At 39.7% G+C, this 15,602-nt stretch overlaps 1 protein-coding gene across 3 annotated transcripts in view; it reads left to right on the top strand.

Annotated features, from left to right (window-relative positions):
• PRICKLE1 (prickle planar cell polarity protein 1) overlaps positions 1-9,011 on the top strand; it is a 29,725-nt gene extending 20,714 nt beyond the window's left edge. For all 3 annotated transcript variants that reach the window (XM_015593205.2, XM_006916883.3, XM_015593204.2), the window contains exons 7-8: positions 611-1,474; positions 3,714-9,011. In XM_015593205.2, the coding sequence (XP_015448691.1) occupies positions 611-1,474; positions 3,714-4,570 (1,721 nt within the window). In that variant the 3' untranslated portion in view covers positions 4,571-9,011. The remainder of the gene's footprint in view (positions 1-610; positions 1,475-3,713) is intronic.
• Positions 9,012-15,602: the final 6,591 nt, after the last annotated feature.

Below are 15,602 nucleotides of genomic sequence, written 5' to 3' on the forward strand. Positions count from 1 at the left end.
CTATAAATTCACCTGAATTATCAAATAATGAACCATTGCTCTTGGGGGAAATTCAGGGATAGGTTCCTATGAGTCCCTGGTCACATATATTGTTGATTCATTAACATTGAACTCACAGCTAAGAGCACTATATATAACTCGTGCCTGAACGAAGCTTATCTAACACACATATTTTCTCTGTAAGGCACATCACAGTCTTCTTGCACTTAAGAACACTAGACAGCACTTCAACACTCTGCTTGGCGGCTATTTAAACAGCAAAATCAACAAAAAACACAAAAATCCAAAGAAAACTAAGTAGACCACGAATATGCCATTGGATTAAAGCCTGAGGGCTGAAACGAAAGGCAGAGCATCCCCTTGTTTGCCTTCACCTGGAAATGTGTGTGTCAGTGGACTCAGATTGTTCACCACTCTGCACATCCCTGAACGATTATTCACAAATACAGACTTTGTGAATAATCAGAACTGTACCCGTGGGATTCACAACGCTGTCAAGAAACAGAACATTTCCATCACCTGAGAGTTCCTTCATACCCACAGTTCTGTTCCTTTTTCTTTTGTTTAAAGGTTGAACTATAATCTATTATTCTATCCTTTCTCAAAACAGGTGTCGACCATGCACAGATGACCTACGATGGGCAGCACTGGCATGCTACAGAAGCCTGCTTTTCTTGTGCCCAGTGTAAAGCCTCTTTGCTGGGGTGTCCCTTCCTTCCCAAACAAGGTCAGATTTATTGCTCAAAAACATGCAGCCTTGGCGAAGACGTCCATGCCTCTGATTCTTCCGACTCCGCATTTCAGTCTGCTCGATCAAGAGACTCCAGAAGAAGTGTCCGGATGGGCAAGAGCAGTCGGTCAGCGGATCAGTGTAGACAGTCTCTCCTTTTGTCCCCTGCTCTAAACTACAAGTTTCCTGGCCTTTCAGGCAATGCTGACGACACCCTTTCTCGGAAATTGGATGATCTGAGTCTCTCCAGGCAGGGAGTGAGTTTTGTCAATGAAGACTTCTGGAAAGGCAGAGTAGAGCATGAAACCCCAGAAGACCCCGAAGAATGGGCTGAGCATGAAGATTATATGACGCAGCTCCTCCTCAAGTTTGGTGATAAAAGCCTCTTTCAGCAGCAACCCAATGAGATAGATATTCGAGCCAGTGAGCATTGGATATCTGAGAACATGGTTAAAAATAAGACCGAGTTAAAGCAAAATAACCAGAGCCTTGCAAGTAAAAAATACCAATCTGATATGTATTGGGCACAGTCACAAGATGGACTGGGAGATTCTGCTTATGGCAGCCACCCAGGGCCTGCAAGCAGTAGAAGGCTCCAGGAGTTGGATCTGGACCATGGGGCTTCAGGATACAATCATGATCAAACACAGTGGTATGAAGATTCCCTGGAGTGTTTGTCCGATCTGAAACCAGAGCAGAGTGTTCGGGATTCTATGGATTCTTTGGCTTTGTCTAACATCACAGGTATGTAATCTAGAGATTAGGTGGTATTTGAAAAAAAAGAGCCACTAAAAAGTCTATTCTGAAAATTATAGTTCAGCACTAAAACTGTAGACAAGGGAAGGAAGGAGGAATTTCTGTTAAACGTCAAACACGATAACAAAACAAATACATATGCATGTGTGTGCACATTTATATGTAAGATTATATATATATAAAATCTTAAATCTTTTTGGAAAGGAATTACTCTTATTTTAAAGAGGAGGAAATCAATTTATTTGGATAGTGGAGTCTGCATCTGTTTCTGAAAGATAGTGTACTCTTTGGATTGTGCTGTATAAATTTCATGTTCTTAAGATCAGTCTGTGTACTTTATAAGCGTATAACATTTTTTGTATTTCCCTGAATTGCCCTATAGCAACAGATAACTCAAAAATAGCTGAATATTTTTTACCCAGATTATAACATTATTTCACTTTAATGTTTTCAAAGCACATTTATATCAGTTATCAACATTTTCTCATTAAAATGAACTCGAGTTGTATAGAGTATGTATCATTGCATTTTTGAAATGAGGAAACTTGAATTATGAGAGGCTAAATGCCTAACTTTACAGAGGTTTTTCTTTTTGTTTTGTTTTTTAATTTATTTAAATTAGTTTCAAATATACAGTACATTGGTTAGACATTTTTATATAGTTCATAAAACGATCCCCTCAATTTCTCCCTCCCTCCCCTGGCCCTCCACCTAGCCATCATATCAATGCTAATTGCCTTCCCTCTGTCGTGCTCCCCATTCCCGTGACCAACTATCAACTACTAATTTGTACTTCTCTAACCCTTCGCCCCACTCTCCCAGTTCCCCAATCCTCCTCCCCTCCTCTCTTTACAGAGGTTTTTAAAGGCAAGATTAAGCCTAGAACCCAGCCCTCCTGGATCTCGCATTTGCAACAAATAAGTTTTTGGATACAGAAACATTGCTATTGCGTAACTAGTTTTGTCGTCAAAATAATGACATCCAGTCCTTTCATAATGATTATGTTACTACAGTATAGACAGGAAAGGCTTTAGTGGTTGCCCACTGCCAGGAATGACCCTGTGCCAGGTGCTGCAGTGGCAAGGAGGGACAATGACCCTCCTGTTTTCTGTTGGACTTGTTAGAGATAAGGCCTCCAGTAAAGGGGAGTTGAGGAATGGTGGGTGAGACTAAATCATTGAGCACTTCCTGTTTTCTCTAGGTCCTTTATTAGACGTTTTAACATTCAGTTTGAAAAATAGACATCATTTGGTACATATAGTGTTAGGGCTGGGCGGGCGTTCCTTGACAATATGGGCTGAAAAACAGGCTCCCTTTAGAAAGTATATAGTCCCCACTTGACAACAGTCCACACCAGTCCCTATTGTCACTTCCAGTCTGCTGGGCTACATATTCATTTATCTTAACTTGCCTGGGTCCTATAAAAAAAAAGGAGAACAATAACAGTTTTGAGAAAAGTTTCAAAATAAGATTAATCTGGAAATGGATGTTATTTTCTGGGTTGAAGGGGAAGAAGATGGGATGGTGGTCTAGGCCAGAAGTTGGCAAGCTTCTGCCATAAAGGACTAGATAGTACTTTTGGGGCTACGCAGTCTCTGTTGTGACCACTCAACTCTTGTCACTGTAGAGAGCAACCACAGATAACATGTAAGCGAATAGATACGGCCATGTTCCGATGAAACTTTACACATACGCCGTGGGCTGGGTATGGCCCTTGGGCTGAGGTTTGCTGACCACTATTCTAGGTATAAAGCGAGGAAGACTAGCCTAGGTGTTAGAGGAGGACCATAATGGTGCCCTGTGGGTACAAAGAAAGGGACTGATTTGCAAGATATTCAGACGAAGCAGCCTGGCTCTAATGGATTGAAAGGCAGAAGCTTCTAACATGTCATGTTAATAAACTAATGATGGGACTCTTATGAAGAGCTTTTAAATTGCTGATGCTCATGCCATGTGTTGTAACTAATGTTTGGCTCCGTAACAGCTGGACTCCTAAGAGAGGCTGTGTCCCTTGTATCAATGACAAAATTCATACCTATGTATGAATTCATACCTCGTATCAATGACAAAATTCATATGCATGTTGGTTTTACCTAATGGGCATTAATCAGATATCAAAATTTGGGAAAATATTCTTTGAAATGCTTTCTTTCAGTAGCTTATTCATAATAATTGTCAGAATATTATGACTATTGAGAATCACATCTTGTGTTGGCTTTTCTTCTAGGGGCTTCGGTAGATGGAGAAAGTAAGCCGAGGCCATCGTTGTATTCTCTGCAAAACTTTGAGGAAATGGAGGCAGAAGATTGTGAGAAAATGAGCAATATGGGGACTTTGAACTCTTCCATGCTGCACAGGAGTGCAGAGTCCTTAAAGAGTCTGAGTTCAGAGATGTGTCCAGAAAAAATCATGCCTGAGGAGAAGCCAGTACATCTGCCAGTGCTCAGAAGGTCCAAGTCTCAATCCAGACCACAGCAGGTCAAGTTTTCAGATGATGTCATTGACAATGGAAACTACGACATCGAGATCCGGCAGCCTCCGATGAGCGAGAGGACTCGGAGACGGGTCTACCACTTTGAAGAGAGAGGATCCAGGTCTCATCACCATCGCCGCAGGAGAAGTAGGAAGTCCCGTTCTGACAACGCCCTGAATCTAGTCACAGAAAGAAAATACTCTCCCAAGGACAGGCTGCGTCTTTACACCCCCGATAACTATGAGAAATTTATACAGAATAAAAGTGCCCGGGAGATCCAAGCGTACATCCAGAATGCTGACCTCTATGGACGGTATGCCCATGCCACTTCCGATTATGCGCTGCAGAACCCCGAAGTGCATCGGTTCCTGGGACTCTACGGTGAGGATGATGACTCCTGGTGTTCCTCCTCCACGTCCTCCTCCGACTCAGAAGAAGAAGGGTATTTTCTCGGACAACCAATTCCTCAACCCCGGCCACAGAGATATGCCTACTATACAGATGACCTTTCTAGTCCAACTTCTGCGCTCCCTACTCCTCAGTTTGGTCCGAGGACGACTAAATCCAAGAAGAAAAAGGGACACAAGGGCAAAAACTGTATTATTTCTTAACCTAGTAGCTGTGGAGATCTTGTTTAAACTTAGCCATTAACCACCTTGAATCATATCTTTTTTCTTCCATAGGAAAGTTGCTAAAATAGTTTAAAGTGCTTTGCCCGTGTAAATGAGCCCCCGACTGCTGTTTACAGTGTCAGATTAACATTTGGAAGGTGTGATTTCTCCAGTTTACCCTCCCTGGATGGTGCCAGGTTGGTTGCTGTGACATCTTGTGCCTGTCAGGTGCATTACAGTTTTACATAGCTGCTTTGGTCTCCAATCCTTAAGAGAATGTCCTCAAACTATTGAGAGGTGATCGCAGGGGAGGTGGGGGAGGGTATTGATTTCAGAAGATGGAGAACTTCAGCTACCTTTGTAAAGCAATAGTGTTTGTTGTTCCTCTACGCCAGGTTGGCCCAGGTCCTGATTGGTCTGTCTTGTTGTGCGGCATGCACGTGGTCACACTGACCTAGCCAACACTGTGCGTCCCATCCTGCGAGGCCACTTTGTCCCCTTTCAGTCCTCTTTAGCCAGGTAAACGTTGTATTAGCTCCAGCTACAGATCGAAAAAAACATTGCTATTTATAATGTAGTATTTCATAGACTTAAGTGTATTCCTAATTTAACGGTGCAAATATTAATGTACATATTGTACAGTTCAGATTTTAAAGCTGATATTTTTATACCCCTGAATTGCAAGATGTTTGTTACACTGCAGTGCTAGATTTGTTAGGGAACCAGAAACAGCATTTATGGATGAAATGATTGCTTGTATTTTAGTCAGGGTTTATAAGTTTAGATGGTCAAATTTATACTGACTAGTGATGAAAAGTTCAATTTTTTGATTTTTCAATTAAAAAGGCTCTGTATGCATGGTGGGGCTATGTAAATACTCTTTAAAACTATGGCCCTATTAATCTTAAACGAGTGTTATTTATGGGTCAAGCAATGTAAACTGTATAAATGTAAAAACAAAAAACCCCATATATACTCCTGGAATATATGGTAAAAACAAGTAGAAGCTGTTTGGGTGGATGTTTTTTTCCCTTTGGGGATGGTGTGTGGGGGGATGGGGAGTGCCTTTCTCATTTTTAGCAAGGTGGTGATTATCTCATGGGAAGAGACCAAAACTACAAGGATCTGCTTTTTTTGTGGCAGAGGACTTTGTAGATTATCTGAAGAGAGGTTATTTCTCTCTATCCCTCCCTTCCAGCTAATTTGTTGGCCTCTAAGCAGCAATTTTGAAAAGTGGGCCTTCTGATTATCTTTTTCTTTTAAAATCTTTAAATTAGAGGATGCTGTACCACTGACTACTTCAAGTTAATATGAGGTTCTATTTCAAGGGAATATTATCTTGAATTTGAACTCGAGCTGATATTTTGGTGTGTGCCATTCTTGCTCATACATTTTGGTCCTAAATAAGGTCCTAGTGGTATTTTGGACCTCTAGGACGGGATTTAATAATAAATAATAAACTACATACCTTTCTGAACAGAAATCTTTGCAAACATATTCAGATGACTTCCACTTTGTCTCTCTGTTCAGGCACGATTTATTTTGCCATTCTTCTGTCATTAACAGACTACCATTTGACTCCTGTGTATCCACTGCCCCTACTAGTAGGTGAGAAATTGGACTTGAGGCAGAGTTGTCTATCTACTGGAATGGGCAAAAGCTGTTAAGCCTTGGGCAGGGGGGACATGAATCCCGTAGGTAAACCAGTAGTCGATAGCATCCCTTACACCCATCCCTGGATAAGGGCAAGACTTTGAGCTAGACACAAAGAGCACTTTACTCAATAACTATCATTTCTCTGGCCTCATTCATTTAAAAACTGTGTCAGCAATGAAAAGGAAATGCATGCACGTCGTAAAAAAAAAAATTCAAACAAGACAGCAAAGTGTCTCCTTTCCACTCTTCATCCTCAGTCCCTCAGTTCCCCTCCCCAAAAGTAACCACTATTATCCAATTTCTAGTGTATCTTTAAGATGTTAAAGCAAATTTATACAAACATACTTCTTTAAAAATGGTAGCAAACTATACACATTGAGACTTGCTTATTTTACTTCATATGGCGATATTCACATTAGTGCATATAGGTCTGCCTCATTCTTCCAATGACTGCATAAATGTTCCACTTTTCGATATACCATAATTTATTTAACCAGTCTCTCAGCGATGGACTAAAATTTCCTCATAGATACCTTATTCTGTACCCGCACATATGCACATCAATTATGAGCAGCATAATTACTAGAACAAAGGTTATACATTTAAAATTTTGATGGATATCAACAATTTTCTTCCAAAAGAAATTCTCCTGATTTACATTTACACTAACAATGTATGAGAGTGCTATTTCCATCACAATCTCCCATAACATAGTAACAAATTTGTTGATTTTGAAAAAATTTCCAGAACCTAATGTTGTAAAGAGTGGGCATCCTTTTAGAAAAGACTGTTATGATGTGTTGCTTATAAAGGATGGATAACAAATAATAAACAGGTAATAAATACTTAGCTTGGGGAGACGCAGGTATAAACTGAAGTCACTGTCCTCAGTTTTCAAGTCATTCTCAAAAGATTAGTTGCTTTTATTTTTCACTCTATTCATTTTTTTTCATTTCCTTATATAGAGGTTATATAGGTTGCCAGTGGCTCAAAGAAAATGCAGAAATATTTATTCACAATGATAATGTAAACTTTAAAGCTTTTAAATCTTGGTTAGTAGCAATAACAAGGCTGTACAAGGGAAGAAAGGGAAGCGACTGCCTTATGGTTCTATAAGGAATTGGCAAGAAAATTAATCATATAGTTGCTAAAAGGTGTTCATAGATTTAGTTAACAAGACTGCAGAGTATCTGGTCAGTCACTAAATGCTAGAATTTGATCCCAAGGTATCAAATGTTAAAGCACTGCCTCTAATCACTGTGGGTGAAGCAGAACCCTAATGGTTGCATTTTCCTCACTTGAGACCAAATTGGAGAACGTTTTGCTTGAGACCCACAGAAGAGCACTGAAAAATGTCAACACGGAATGCCTTTTGTATATGTTATGTACCTTTGAGTTGGCCCCTACTCCTGGCAACCCTATGAGTGAGCAATGGCCACAATGTCCTGTCTTCCACAGCCCTGCCCAGCTCCTATAGACATGCCTATGGCTTCTTTCATGGGGTCAGTCCATCTCATATTTGGTCTTCCTCTTTTCCTGCTGCCTTCCATTTTTCCCAGCATAATTGTCTTTTCCAAAGAACCCTGCCTTCTCGTGATGTGCCTGAAGCAGGATAGCTTCAGTTTTGTCATTTTTGCCTCCAATATTTCAGGCTTAATTTGTTGAAGGACCCACTTGGTCATCTTTCTGGTGGTCCAGGGTATCCATAGAGCTCTACTACAACATCATCTTTCAAATCATGTTTTTTCCTGTCGGCCTCCTTCATTGTCCCAACTTTGGGATCTGTACATAGTACCTGGGGATACGAGGGTGGAGATGATCTTAGGCTTGGTCTCTAATGACACATCTTTGTTCTTAGTGATCTTTCCTGATTCTTCCGTTACCCTTCAGACTCAGCCTTCTCTTGATTTCTTGGCTGCAGTGTCCATGCGAATTAATGACCAAACAAGGTAAGCAAAATCTTTAACAACTGCATTATTTTCATTGTCTATGTTAATGTTGTATATTTCTTCTATAGTCATGTTCAAATGCAGTCCTGCTTTGGCACTTTCTTCTTTCATCAAAAGTCGTCAAATTATTGCTACTTCCTACCAATAAGATGGTGTCATCTGCATGTCTTAAGTTACTGATATTTCTTCCACCAGTTTTCACTTCTTATTCCTCTGATTCTAGCCCTGTTTTTCATGTATGTTCTGCATGCGGATTAAATAATTAGGGAGGTAAAATGCACTCTTGTCTGACACCTTTGCCTATAGGAAACTGTTCTGTCTCTCCATATTCTGTCCCGACAGTGACTTCCCGTGCACAATACAAGATACACATCGGGACAATCACGTGGCGAGGCGTGCCCAGTTTTTTCAGAGCAAGCATAGCTTTTCATGACCCTCACAGTCAAAGGCTAAGTAGTCTATAAAATGTGGACTAACCTAAAATTCTTTGGAGCACTCCTTTTAGCTCTCATTAAAAGAAAATGATTCATTTTGTATATGCATTTACTATCTTTGACACTCTGCTTTCTAGTTCCTGAGTTTAAAAAGTGCCAGAAGTAAAAGGAGATTCATTTGCTGTCTAGCCCTCTCACTTTATATACAAATCATGGACCTTCTTTAAAGGGTGGCAACATTGGAATGGACACCTAAGACTGCTAGATTTCCCTTGTGGCACGTGTCCTTGGCCCAGCTTGGTCCTTGGGTGATAGGACCTGGATGTACTGGTATGGATGTATTTTAGGAGTGCCCAGAGGATCTCAGCATAGGCAATAAATTATTAACACAGTGTGGGCGTACTTTGGTGTACTGAGCTTCTTTTCTAACAGACACTTGACTACTGCCATGGAAAGGAGAACCTTTGAAGGTGTTGCTAGACCTTCAGAATTTTCAAGAGAAACTGGGAATATGAACTTCGGTGAAATCTGCCCAGCTTTTAGGTGCTAGCAACGAATCCAAACATTTCTGAAACACCTTGACCAAAATAAGCGCGCTATCAGCAAGTCTCCAACAATTCAGGAGCCTGAGGCTGATTCCTCTTAAGAGCTGTCCAGGGGGCGGCACCACTAATTACTGTCTATAGACATACAAGTGACCTTTTTTGGATACACAAAGAAGAAAAATTATTAAGATTAAAAAAAATTACACTAAGAGCCTCATTATCAATTCAATGCTAGTAACACAATTATGATAAAAATCCATTTTAATTTGTCAAGTGAGAAAATTGCTAATTGCCTAGTTAGATTCTCTAGCCCTTGTGGGGAACTATTTAGAAACAAGGCATACTCCCGTACAGTCCACATGGGTTTTCTGCAGCCTCTCAAACATATTAGGAAGGCTTCAAGGTAAACTGGGCTAAGGAGAAATAAGCAGGAACAAACAATTTTGCATCTCTGAGCTTACATTTTTCCAAGGTCAGAGAATCGTGAACTTTGCTGGGGGAGTTAAGTTTAAGGGTGGCTTTCACAAAATGCTTTGGGAAGGAAGTGTGGAGGAAAAGTAAGACACTGAGTATACACAGACTTAGTCACCAGATTAGAGTCAATTTATTATTTTTTAATAGACCCAGCTTGCTGGTCAAGAATCCCCGTTTTAGGGATCAATTTTAGCCTGAACTTCTTGCAAAGGAAATTTCATACCTCTACTATATGTACACGTGTGCTGTTATGCCAACTTTAGAAGTAACTTGCAGCCCATTTTCTGAAAGCATTTGACGCCAGACAACGTAAACAGTTCCATTAAGAATATGAAACCAGTTCTCTTAAACGCTAATACTTGTTTTAGCATTTTTAGATAAATGAACCAAGCAGCTCCCATTGGAAAAGATGATTACTAGGCTAATATAACTCCACTAGAACATACTGGACTCAGGAGTCAGGAGACGTATGTTAGGAGATGCACCTCTCTCATTAACTCGAGCAGGTTAAGTGCTCTGACCCAGTTTCTGCTTCTGTACAATGAGAGTGCCAGACCATCGCAAAGGTTTCCTTCTAGCTTCAGTATTCTGTGGGGACTGAACTGAATTTTTCAGGTCAGAAAAACCCTCACACTCAGCACAGTGTTGTCTCCCTTTTCTGACTCTTGCACTTACCAACATACCTGGCCAGAAATCCTGAAAAGATGATCCCTCCAAACACCATGGCTCTTGGGAGTTGAGAACTTTGAAGAGAGTTGGCGCTTTTTTATATTAATGCCTTGGGATTCTGAGTGGGCAAGAGATTAAACTAAGTCATGTAAAAGAAATGTGGGTATTATCTCTCCATCAATGCACATGCTTTGAGTTGGCTTTAGCTTCATTAAGTAGACAGTCTGGAGGTTGTAGAGTATGTGAAAGGTAAGATATTTTCCTCCCACATGTTTTGTCTACCCAGTTACCAGGATGAAAAGTTAAGATTTTTTCCTACATCTCAGAGAGCTGCTATGGTGGCAACCTTAGTCTGGAATCTCCAAACATATTGTAAGCAAGGCTGAAAAGGTTAACTATGTTTAATTAATCTTGGTTCCCAGAACAGGAGAGTTGAATCACCAGGTTTATTCCAGTTAGATAGCTCTTCCCCAGCTCCACCAGGGGCCCAGATGCAGCACCCCAAGAGCTGAGTCCTGAGCTACACTGTGGCCATGGGGGCTGGAACCCTACATGCTTCTTGCTCCTTAACAACTATCCCTTATGAACTTCAAAGGTATTTTCTAAAATAGCTCCAAAACAGAAGTCACAGGAACCAATTCAGAAGGTAGTAGCAATTGAGGATAAAGTGACCACCAGGCTTTTCCACTTCTTCCAAGAAAACTGAGTTTAGAGTTGAAAGATGTGAGTAAATCTCTGGCTCTGCCGCTTCTGGCTATGTAACTTTAGAAAAGTTACAGCGTCTCTTGCCCTTGAACGCAAAACGAGAATAAAATCTTCATTGGCTTATTCCACGTAAAAATGTGTATCAAAGACACTAGAATGTGGTTCTAACCTTGTTTAGACAGTGAAATAACTGAAAAACGTAGTGCTTCTCAGAATCCTATATTCAGTGTATTAAACCTGAAATACATTTAAAGCTACATCCAATATGGTTCCCTAGAGTCTACAGAAGTAGCAGAATATGGTTTTTAAAAATGGTAAATTCCTGCCAGAGCAGGGCTAGCCCCACACCCCTGTCCTCAGCTTACCAGCTTAAGGATGTCTCCCCTTCACTCAACGTTCCCACCTCAGGACAGAGGCAGGGCATGAGGGCCGTGGCCACCTGGCCACTAAGCTGCCCTAGAGGATGAGATGCTGAGAGAGCTCTGTCTCTCCTCTTGGACCCTGGTGTGATCAGGTAGTTTCTACATTGTAAAGGTGATTCTCACATGAGACTCACCTCTCAACTGAGTAAGCCCTGCAGTGTTCAGTAGACCACCACCCACTGTGATGTCATTGGGTGGCACTGGTGGGAGCACAAGCCTGTGGCACAGCTAAAATTCAGTCCTGTCTAGGAAAGGAAAGGGAAACAAAAGCTTCGGCATAAAAGATACCTCAACCTGATAAGCTGCAAGTCTGATGGACTGCATCTTCTCTTATCTCTCTCTTCTCTCTCTCTCCTCTCTCTCTCTCTCTCTCTCTCTCTCTCTCTCTCTCTCTCTCTCTCCCTCTCTCCCCACACACACACACACACACACACACTCGAAATTTAAGACCTTATCCAATTTTACTGATAATGGCCTATCCATTTATCTGTGGATGCAGAGCTCAAAAAGCAATGTGCTATAGAATCAGGCTGTCTACTGCTATACAAATGTGCATGAGGCTTTAATGGTATTTCTCATCATGTGACATTTTAAATACAACTTGAAACAAAACCAGTGGACTGGCAAAGCCTTTTAAATAATCAGTCGCCACTACTCCAAGATCAACTATTACAATGGAAATGTGAGTCTGGTGCAGCCTGCCAAGGGCCAACTTTAGTGAAGCTAATCCTCAATTGTCATTTCTATTAATTTGAGAAAAAGATGGGCTGCTAACAAGAAACCAATAATGTGGCTTAAACAATAAAGACATTGATTTCTCTTTCACATAACAGTTTAATATTCCATATGGTCACGCAGAGATCCAGGCTCCTTTCATCTTGTGGCTCTGCAATAAATCAAGCCTGAGCTGCTATTGCTACTACTTCTGGGAAGGGATAAAAGAGAGCATGAAGGAGGAATATCCATTGTCCCAAGAGTCCCAGACCAGAAGGAGTAGTACTTCCACTTGAATTCCATAGGAGAGAACTTAGTCTCACTTGGTCACACCTAACTGCAAGGGGAACACAGCAAATATAGTGCTAATGAGGCAGTAATGTGACTCAATTTTGACTCCATTACCATGCAAAAAGGAGAGAATATATTCTGCTAACTACCTTAGTTATTAGTCTCCTTTTTCCTGTATCACTGAATTGGGTAATATCAGTGCTCTCAAGAGAACTGGCAGAAAGGAAATGATAAATGTACCATGCATAACCCACAAACCTGGGTGTAGCGAGCAGATTATGGCCATTACTCACAGGAGTGCCAGGTGCCAGCCTCGGCAGTATTACAGCTGTAAAGCCACCTGGGTGGCCGGCTGTCTGCAACATTGAATACTGTCTACCATAAATACTTCAGGGATGACCAGACCACTGCCTCCAAAATTGCTGCCAAAGAACTGTCAGTCTTCCTTGGGGTTTAGGATCTCTTGCAGGAAACTCAGAAATAAAACTGAAACCACTATATAATATTTTGGCAGTATAGCAGAGAGCTCTCTTGTGGGGATCCAGCCTCTCCTTCCTTCAAGAGGTTCTGGGTCTATGAACAGACTGAGGGCTGGAAAGTGGTTGAGGGGCTGTGAGAAATCGACCATTTTTGGAAAGAATAAATACAAAGGTAATATTTTCAAGCATCATTGTTAAGTAGGAGATAAAGGACAAAGCTACGAGCATTCAAAATCCTTCATATTCTGCTTTCAACCTACCTTTTTCTACATCTGTCCCCTATCATCTTCCCCAACCAGCTTCAGTCACACAGGCCGATACCTTTCCCTCTTCCTGGACTTCTATTACTTCCCTTTCTCTACCTGAATAAGTCCTATTCAGGGTCAAATTTCACTTCATTTGTAAAGCCTCAACAAATACAAGTACCTACAACATTCCAAACTATGCTAGGAACTGAGGTCATGAAGACAATGTGGTTCCTGAGCTCTCCAGAGGTTACTATAAAGATGTAGGATTTTAATCTTACAATTCTCTGAAACTCGAACTCATAATTACACAATTACTGAACACTACTTTGTGCTCAATTTTATGTCGTTTAACTGTTTTCTCAGATATCAAGACTCCCCAAGTCACTCAAGTTAATAATTTCTCAATTCTCATACTTCATTCTGCTGCTGATTAAGTGAATTGAACACTAAGGAGTAATCTTGAAGTAGTAAGGAATAAAAATCTATATTTTGGCAAAACACTTTGAGCCTGTTAAAGAGAAAAAAAGACAATCTAATTATTTAAACCCAGTTGCTTTATTTTGCACTTTTAAAATTCACAAAATGCTTCAGAATATCTGCTTTCCCCCTGTTGATCATCAAGGCTTTATAAGACAATGAAATTTTTATCACATCAATTGAGCATATTCAAAAACAATGGATAATTTACAAATTTTTTAAATCAAGAACATTTTGCAAAATACACACTCTCATACATATCTGAATTAATCTAGCATAAAACTAGACCTTAAAAAAAAAAAAAAGACAGATTTAACACTGACAAGCCAACCAGAATAATGCTGATGGAAGGCTATAAAGAGCTTTATATGTTGAATGTAATTTGGGGGAAGGGGTGAAGAAGTAGTTATCTGTTTAACCTACACCTAAATGCATCTATGAGTAAAACTTCTATAGTTGAATGAATTTCAACAAAGTGAACAACTCCTTTTCCTTTATGGTAGTTTCTCAAATTTTATTTTTAAACTTGTGACATCTTGACTAAAGAAAATGAATCCTGGAATTAGAACATTTAAGAAGAAAAACATAGGAGCAGAGGAGAAACAAGATCAGTACTTCCTTAGTCTTTCTAAAGTGGCTGTAACAAAGTCATTGTTCATATTAGAGAAGAATACCAGAGATGCTACGTGGGGTTTAGTTTTGGTTTAGGTACAATATGTAAATGGCAAAAATCAAAATTCATATAGGAAACTTAAGAAAATAATTGTTGCCTTCAATTGGTTTTTACATTTGTAGAATGGCATAATACATATTTTGAAGCATCCATTATAGGATCTGCTAAAATTATTTATACTGCTATTTCCATTTTTAATAAAATTTTTATCTACTCTGGGGTAGCTGTTTAGATAGTATCAATAGAGGCCACTGAAAATAATGCCAGAATTCAAGTGAGAAAAGAGTGGAAATGGAAAGAGGATGGGAGGATAATGACATTGGGTAGTAATAACAAACATGATTTTTAAGGTTTCCTAACTAACGCTATAAAGTTACATATTTTGGCTAAATGCCACACTCGGCAGCTGGAAGTAATCAGGAAATGAGTGGAATATCCTAATCGTCCCAGTTAGATTCTTAACGAACTCGTAATTGGACCACTAGCTCATGAAGGACTGTTTACATAGACTACTTGGTTAAGGGTAGTTGTTCTAGGCTTACTGTCTACTCTGTTTTGTTTTCTTCCAAAAACATTTGGAGGGTTAAGAACCCCTGAAAAGGGCAGCTGAACAAAGAACCTGTTAGAATACAAACAGTTTAACAAAGGCATAATCTATAAGTGATTTAATCATGGATATGTTATCAATCACCTTTCTCGAGATGAGCCATATGGGCCTATTGAAAAAATGAAATTCTACTACTCCCTCATATTCTAAGTGTTTCTCTATCACTTAGAAATTTTAAAAGAAATCTCAACTTTAAAACAGCCCTCATCTTTCACCTCAAATTGCCCCTCACTTTAGTCTTATATGTGATATTATTTAAGACTCACGCATGAGCCAGCGTAGTCAGGAATTTCAGGATTATTTTAATAGGAGACATTAAGTTCACTTAGAAAACAAATGTCTTTTAAATATTTAAGTGCTCTATATTACCACAATGAGAATTATACTCAAAGCAAATATCCTCTAAGATAGCGAAATATTCAGTTTATTTGGATCTTATACTTAAACATATTAAAAGTTACAAAGCCTAAGATAAGCAAACAAGTCAATAAAATCACGACTTAGTATTCTAACATTTTCACATAGTATTACTATGAAATGCAAAAAAACTATAAATGTTTAAGTGGAATGATCTCTAAAAATTACATTAGTATGATGAAACAAATGATCCCATACTATGGATACTACAGAACATGAGTAAATACAGAAAGCTGTTCTCTAGGACTTGAAAAATTAATTTACCCATCATT

This window comes from Pteropus alecto, unplaced genomic scaffold, assembly GCF_000325575.1.
Source record: "Pteropus alecto unplaced genomic scaffold, ASM32557v1 scaffold196, whole genome shotgun sequence".
Taxonomy (NCBI): domain Eukaryota; kingdom Metazoa; phylum Chordata; class Mammalia; order Chiroptera; family Pteropodidae; genus Pteropus; species Pteropus alecto.